The sequence below is a fragment of the Limulus polyphemus genome, unplaced genomic scaffold, assembly GCF_000517525.1.
Source record: "Limulus polyphemus unplaced genomic scaffold, Limulus_polyphemus-2.1.2 Scaffold270, whole genome shotgun sequence".
Lineage (NCBI taxonomy): Eukaryota > Metazoa > Arthropoda > Merostomata > Xiphosura > Limulidae > Limulus > Limulus polyphemus.
The window spans coordinates 511,152-519,766 of record NW_013665880.1 but is presented as its reverse complement, the minus strand read 5'-3'; the positions used below and the strand labels follow the sequence as shown (position 1 = coordinate 519,766).

The 8,615-nt window shown below is 29.0% G+C and overlaps 1 protein-coding gene across 3 annotated transcripts in view; it reads right to left on the bottom strand.

Annotated features, from left to right (window-relative positions):
• The window catches only part of LOC106456906 (vesicle-associated membrane protein 3-like), a 34,215-nt gene extending 25,804 nt beyond the window's left edge, over positions 1–8,411 (bottom strand). For 2 of the 3 annotated variants that reach the window (XM_013916283.2, XM_013916284.2), the window contains exon 1: positions 8,129–8,275. In XM_013916283.2, the coding sequence (XP_013771737.2) occupies positions 8,129–8,130 (2 nt within the window). In that variant the 5' untranslated portion in view covers positions 8,131–8,275. Of the gene's footprint in view, positions 1–8,128 lie in introns of all 3 variants that reach the window. The other variant, XM_013916282.2, reaches the window with a different exon arrangement.
• Positions 8,412–8,615: the final 204 nt, after the last annotated feature.

Here is an 8,615-nt window from a genome sequence, read left to right as displayed (position 1 = left end):
CAGTTAAACATTGATTTTTGTGTGTCACATGGTATGTTGAATGCAGCACTGGTTCAAATTAGATGTTTGTGATATCAAAATAAAATCTGTAGTTTTGTACAAATTAGGAACCGAAATTACCATTATTGACAAGCTAGAATATAAAATATGAACCTCCTATCTTTCCTACTTGCTGAGATATCACTCATGTACTGAATCAAACAGTGGTCCCACTCATCTCTTTCCATTCTTGGAAATGGTACCTTATATACACTTACTTGTATATACGACATATGCATAACCAAACAAAAGATCAGAATGTCCCCCTAGTGGCTTTCTCAGACATTTTCATGTGTTAGAATGCCATCTTGTTCTTTCAAAACAAGATTTCAAGAAGGTATGTTGTGTCTTCAGTGTGCTCGAAATTTAATAATTTTTAGACCAAAATACAGCTCAGTTACTAAACTTGATAAATTATAATGGCATTCTATCGATACAGTAACTTACGATTTTTTTGGTTATTCAAATGTATATATAAAACCTAAAAAAATTATTTTGACTCGCATCCTCCACGTGTGAAATTTCTTAAGACTTAGCATGCTACGAGAAGCAGTAACCAAGTACAAAGGTCATAACTAGAAGAGATGAAGTAAAGCAAACAATTTTTATTTACTGTTCTATGTTTTAAGAAAAATAAGTTTAGGAATTTATTTCCGAATAGTAATAATCTATATAAATATATAATGTATAATAACTGAAATGTGACTGTATTTTACAAAATACTAGTCTATCTAAAACACAGACAATACAGATCACTTTGTAAAGACTAAAGGTCAGTTTTATATTATAGGATACGGTAACATGAGAGCACGTGTTCCGTATCATTGTAACTTCTGTACTGTTAGCCATGCATGGCTTAAAGGTCAATATAATAAAAATTATAAATATAAATAAATGTATAATGTTATGAAATTTAAGCTATTCAGTATAAACATGTATGTTTTCATGCTATAATTTGTTGTCATTCTAGAATGAAAGAGACATAATTTATATTTATTTCCTAATTTTTTATGGTGGTTATAAGATCAGTCAAATATACCGAACCCATACAAAAATTTGTTTGTGAAAATAACAGATAAAATATAAAGTTTTTTCTTAAGAAACTTTGATAACTATCTGGACATTATACAGATTATGCTCATGAAATTTGAAAATTTTCTGATACATAAAAGTATTTTTAATCTTAAAATGAAAATTACATTGCATATTGGATAGGCAACATATGGAAAGAAAAATAAAGGCATGAGAAAAACATTGCTTAAGACTTAATACAAAAATAATACTATAATTCAATTTGCTGGTTAGTTAAAAATGTAGCTTGCTATTTAATCATTAACCAAGATTGTTAATCATAAAAATAAACTAGTTTGAGAGAAATGATGGTTTCCACACAACATCATAGGAATTTAGTTATCATACAGTTCAGTGAATTCCTCAGATTTCTGTGTAAGATTTTTATAATGTTATAATTTTCCTTTACAAGTAGAAAAAGATATATACATCTTAATCTAAGCTCTGGCTTAAAGCCAAAGCTTTTTTAATGCAAAAAGTTAGATATATGCAGAAGCACTAACACTACACAATTTCAATCTAACTTTTTCAAAAATACACTCAGTTGTCTCATTTTTCTTTGTATTTTAGAATACTGCCCTAGAAGAGTATTAATATTAACAACTTGTGCAATTTCCTAATTTACATATGATGAACAGAAGCAAACAAATACAGTTCTGAGTATGTCTAAGAACAAATCTAATTTTAGAATGTTACTCTTAAACTATTTTTTGTACAATCCATTCTTCCAACTAATATTCAAAATCAACCTTGTATTTTGGAAAGCCATGAGGAGAATTCACTAGATTATTTAACTAGCTTCAACAAATTTTGTCATTTTACTTTGATTTTTACTGGATATATATATATATGAATATTCATATATTTTCACTTCCATTAAGTTTTATGTTTACGGCAAGTTCAAATCTACTCTTAAATATCCTTAGCTTAAGCTGACTGGTGAAAAATGATTGAGATTTCATTAGTCCACAGCAGGTCACTCTCCGACCATAACACTGAAAGATTATAAACTGTTAAGTATAATGCTACATATAAAACTACAGTACATTAACAGTACTTTTGTCCTTTACTATTACCCTACTCAAGTTAAATTTAATTATCCTGACCCACCTCAAAAACATAAACCATTAAAGACACTAAGGAGTCATTAAACAATGTCCTTTTTATTTTATTTGATCATGTTGTCGTTATTCACAATAAAGCTCAAAAATGTTGTACAAAGGCATGTCTAGGAATTTTGATCAAATGAATTTTCAGATTTCACAAAGGACAGACTTAATCTAACTTTGTGATATATCAAAACCAAATAAAATCATTGATTTCAAAACTATTATAATTTCTGGGACTTAAGTCAAGAATCCCAGTTTGTACCAAACAAATGCTCTTAAATGAAGCAGCTATACACACTACAAGCAAACATTATTAAGCTTTACATGTAAATCCTAAACATTTTTACATCACACTTAAAATTATTAGTTCAATTTCAAATCATGGTAAATTTCTGATACAGAATTAAAACTTAGGTTCCTAAACTGTAAACCAATTTTTCAAGTATTCTTTTTTTTTTTTGCATTAAACCAATTTAGTGTTACTTTTTCTGTTGGATTGCAGATTAAAATTATAATAGTATTAATTTTTTTCAACTTTTAATATAGCTAGTTATATATTTTTTAGATATAACAAATTAACACTCCCTATGTCCAATGTTTTTAAATATACTAACATGTATATATTTTTTTGTTTGAAGTTCAATTTCCTAAACTTTTTCAATCTGTATTTATATTATGATGCTAGTTCTAAAACATTTACCTTTTTAAGTCTCCTTGAGTATCTATTTTAAATTATTAATCGAAACATTAGGAGTAACAAGGATATAAGCTTCACTAAAATTGTTGGATGAAATTTTTATTATTGTTATATTCAATTTTTGTTTGATGAGATGGCTAGTGACTGTAAGAAATTCTATACTATATTGAATAGGCAAGTACTTTTTATCAATTCAAAGGGTATTAAAAACAACTTAAATAAATATTTTTTAAATAGCTAGAAAAATATCAGACAAAATCAACAACACAGAAAAATTATAAACCAGAAATTAGCTGTACAAACTACATTTGCATCAACTCTAAATGACTACTTAGTTGGAAATTATAAAAGATGCAATACTTGAATGGAAATAGTATTATTACATACGACTAAACTGGCCATATAAATCAAAAATAGTAAGTAATGTTTCTTCTAAGCTAAGTAAAAATTTTGGTGGGTATGAATTTTAGAATGGAAGTTTCAATCACAGCAAAATAGCAGTATTTGATATTACAAAGAGTTGTTTAAACAAGGAGTGTGATTTGTCAGGTTATAAGGTTTTCCTTAACTTGAAGGAAAATATTTATTCATAATTCCACTTATCAAGGCCTATATGCTTGAAACCTGGTTACAAAACTCCACAATTTCCCCAAGAAAATACTTAATTCTAAGTACTTGTAGTTGTCAAACTCACTGGTACCAACAGAACTGTAGGTTTGCATAATTAAAACACTAACAATGAAGTATAAAGTTATTTACAGACATTTTAAGAAACTTTGTTCAAGTTACTTTTTCTTAACAAATTTTGAAATTTTTAATATTCCATTATTACTTCCTTTTATTAATTTGTCAAAAACCTACTCCTTTCCAAAATGAGGAAAGAATGTTTTCCAAGAATGCTGAGGACACACACATAAGTTCCACGATATATCTAAAAACCCATGCAAGAGAAAATCCCATAATTTTATAGCAATTATAATATAACAAAAAAATCTAAAGGAGACTGACAGTTCATTACGTTGTGTTAGTCAATAATATTCCTAAAACGGTGCTACAATACAAAGATATTTACATTATAGCATGCAGTCTACACAGATACTATTATCATCACCGTTTTAACTTTTGTTTATTTGCAATTGGCACCATTTATTATAAATAACACTTTTAAACTAATAAAGTACAAAATATCATTACATAACATTTTTGGGGCAAATATAATTGGAATGAAATAAACTCCAACAATCAAAACTAGCCCAATTATAACCTAAATTTAAGGTACTCTTTTTTTGGAACACACAACTTATTAAATTATTATTATTTGCTGAACAAAAACATGGATAGATATAAATTACTCAGCAAGAAATTATGTTTTAGTGAATCATTAAAACGGTGATGATGATGATAGTATCTGTGTAGACCTCACGCTATTGTAGCACCCCTAAAAACTCTTGTAGTTGAACATTGTTTTTCTTTTTTAAAAGATAGTCAATGGTTAACAAACTGTTAATACTACAATAAAACCATTAACTTCATTTGAAACAAAACTACTTTCCTAGTCATTACTCTATGTTGCAGTTTTCTTTGGGAGTTGTACATTAAATATAAGTGAGCATGACTGGTATTTCAAAGTTCAAGAATATTCGGAGTTGGAAATCTAGTTGGTAGTTTTTTGTTTTTTTTTACACACAAGAATGTTGATCTTTAAACATTGTTTTTGACAAGTTTTTAGTAATATTAATCTTACAAACATTACTATCACTCTTAATATACCATATATACAAGTATCAACACTAGATATACAACATAACTTGTATAGATTTTCATGTAGTTTGCCAACTTTAAGGATAGTTTATGACACGGTTTTGAAAAGCTGATATAAAATGCATCCAACAAAATGTTGAGTTGGGATAGATTATTCCTGTTTCATCAACTGTCTATATTTGTTGTATAAAGTTTCATTTTCCTTTTGAATAATAAGACCCCTGGGGATTCTGCAAACACAGAAACAATAAGGGCTTGTTTGTAAAGAAACAGAGAAAATCACAGTGTGATGATTTAGAGAATATCTAGCTCTGGCCTGAGTGGATGTGTCAATTTACTGACTACTTACTAAGATTAAGGTACGAAGTTTATTTTTGGGTGTAAAAGAAATAATAATCACAAAGCTCTGTTGGAACCTTACTTGAAATGCTATGCTCAGTTATAGCCTTCCTGTTTTTAAATGATTTGCATCCTTGAAAACCTGCCTAAATGTGAAAAAAAGACTGAAAAGTTAAATTGTTTTTGCTGATGCTCAAGGTTGTAATGAACTTAAGGACTTGACTTACCTCTTATTAAATGACTGGTAATTGTTACTTTAATGTTAAAGATAACATGCAAATATTTTTTTTTAACAAGCAAAATTAACTCTATCTCCTAATTGGTATCTTTTACAATTGTTTGCCTGATGGCTTAGTGTGCTGACAGTCTAGAATATTACAGGTTTTTGTGGATGAGTATATTAACATTAATCACAATTAATGGTTTTCAGGTTTAGAATCAGAAGTTAACTTGGTGATGACACAACCTGAGTCACCTTTATGTTGTATTGCAAAAAATTGTACATAATCCAGTCATATGTAAAGTGCACAACCCAAGCAATCAACACAGTGAGTTAGCCAAATAAAATGTTGACTGAATGCTTACACAACTAGAAGCTCAATCAAAAGTAAATTAAGAAAACAAATACAATTTAGGTTAGAGGAGTCATTAAAAACAAAAGATCATTCTTCACAATCCAAAAAACTACTAAAATCATCAACTCAAGCTGGAATGTAGCTTTTCACATTCATATACCAAACAGCAAACACCTGAATGAATTTGTTTATTTATTTGTAATTAAGCACAAAGTTACACAATGGGCTATCAATGCTCTGCCCACCACGGGTATCGAAACCCGGGTTCTAGCATTGTAAGTCCGCAGACATACCGCTGTACCATTGGGAGGTCACCTGAATGAATTTAACTAAATAGCACAATAAATAAAGGTCAGCTAACAATTTCATACTTTAATAAACAAAGCACCATTGACCTGGACATCCAAACAGAATAAAATTATAGATAATTTATGAGAGCTATAAAAAAAAGAAACTAAAACATTGGTTTAAAGGTTTAGCAAAGTTTTCTTTTTACAAGACGAAAACTTCTTATTCTTAAATTCAACATTTATGTAATTAAATCTTAGAAATATATTAATTTTTTTAACCCTATTTGAACTTTCTACTAAAGATATAAAACTTTTAAAAATTACTTCAAATTCTATTTTTTTTTCTACATGACACCTACATTTCCTTCATGTAAGAATTACACTTTTCAAAATTTCAAAACACCAAATGCATCAATTTGCAGTTCAATATACTGAAACTCAGAATAGGATTAAGACAGAATTGGTAAGATTGGTGAAATGAAGGAAAATTAAGCACCCAGGCAAAATAATATTTCTTCTAAGGTTGTGAAGGAAACAAAAAAGATTTATGGACCATTAAAGTTATTTTTCAAATGAATCTGTTAAAAATTACAAGGTCTCAGAAGATTGGGGATTAGCCAGGTTTTAAGAAAATATATTCAGGTAATTATCAACCATTCAGTCTAACTTCACTTACTACAATCTATCATAAAATACATTCTACAAAAACATTTAGACAACTTTCATATTAATGCAGACAGCACAGAAAGGGTAGGTCATTTTTTTTTCAGCTTTCTTTGAAAATAATACATTTACTGATAATATGGATTAATGCAGCAGGTTTGGACTTTCAGAATCCTTTTTATAATGTTTCAACACATTAAACACTTGGAAAGATTGCTTCTGTCAGGGAAGAAGATAGTTAAACATATTGAGAGTTGACTGGATGGTAAAACACATAAGATTGTACTCAGTTATATTACAAGTGGTGTACCTTAGGATTGCGTGTTGGATCCTTTACAATTTTTTATTTCATTAATCATGTTGATAATGGAATAATCAGTATACTGTTTAAGTTAGTAAGAGATATTAAATCAGTAAGTAAGTTTTTCATAGTGATTTATACTAATTGGCAAGTTGAACTAACAACTGACATGGAATTTTTAAACTCTACAAAAGTAAAGTTATGGAGACTAATTACCACAGCATTAGTTATTCTCATGAGCTTGCTGCATACACCAGGGCAAAATTATAAGGAAAAAAGATTTGAATAGATATTACAAAATCTAAAACTTTTACATATGTTTAATTAGTAATAAGATATGTAGAATTATAGGTTGTATATACAGATATACTGAGGACAAATTTAAGGAGATTATTAGTTCACTATAAGTTACTGATTAGATTTCACTTGAAATAGTGATTTCAATTTTGTTCACCTTATTTCAGAAAGGTCATTGAGCTGTTAAGGAAAATTCTGACAAGAGCTACAAGGACGATTTCAGGTTTGAAGAGATTGTCACATGGAGACAGGTTAAAATCTTGATATGTCTTCACTACAGAGGATTTCAACAAATACGCATTTTACCCTACCACTGTAAAAGTACTACAGAACTGTATCTTTAGAAATTCCTGATTGCTTTCCAAAAGTTCCATGGCTTCATAAAACGACTACCCTGATACAGTTATTTGTTGCTCATTTCTCTTTATCAAAATACTAATAAAATCTGCACCAAATACAAATTAAAATACAATAAAATAAAAACAATTACATTATTCACTACCATGGACTTAGCTCTAAAGACTAAACTTTAACTTGGATTTTAATTGTGTAATTACTAAAACTTTTAACTTTTATTTTCAACTAAAAAATATAAGCCATAATGAATATGCTTTTTTCAAAATTGTAATGTAACCAGTTCTAAATACAACTTCTTTCAACGTGAAAGAAATTTAATATCCTATGCAATGTTAAAAAAAATCGCCAACCCAATAAGTTAATAATATACTTTAGACGTATATGCACCAAAATAGGCCTAAATACTAGGCTTGGCTAACACTGCCCCTTAATAGTTATAGAACTTGTACAACTGATTTCATTTTCGGCTAATGTCCAGTCAACTCGAGTCCATCTTACGGAGTTCACTTAGTTTAATATCTAGTAGCTTGAATACACAACGATAACACTTAATGCTAACGCATCATATTTTTATAAACCTATGTATATAGTTAAAGCTGTATGTTGAAAATTATATTCCAAAGACTTACATTGTTATAATATACTTATCAAATCAAACGGAAGGTGTTATGTGCAGACGTTTATGGCTGCCGCTGATTGGAAAGTGATGTCGTTTATCCGGGTATTTCAACACATACCACCTTATCCTGCCACCACAAGAGTACCCTATCTTTCAAACTTTCTGATTATCATAATAAAACGACGACCCTGATATTTATTGTGGTTGAACATGGTGTAGTCAAGAGAAATCACACCTCTCATCGTCCAAATATTAGAGGGCATATCACATATTCATTTCTAGTTAAATTTATTGGACCTCACAACTATTTGACTGATTCTGACCAAACTTGGTAGATATAATATTACTTGTGATCAGAGCAAGCTACTTACTTAAAACGAAAGTAAATATCAACTAGTAGTTAATTAAATTCACTTTTCTTACGTTCTTACTCTGGTTAAATATACTGCAGATCACAACTATTTGATTGATTCTGATTAAACTTGATGTAATTAATA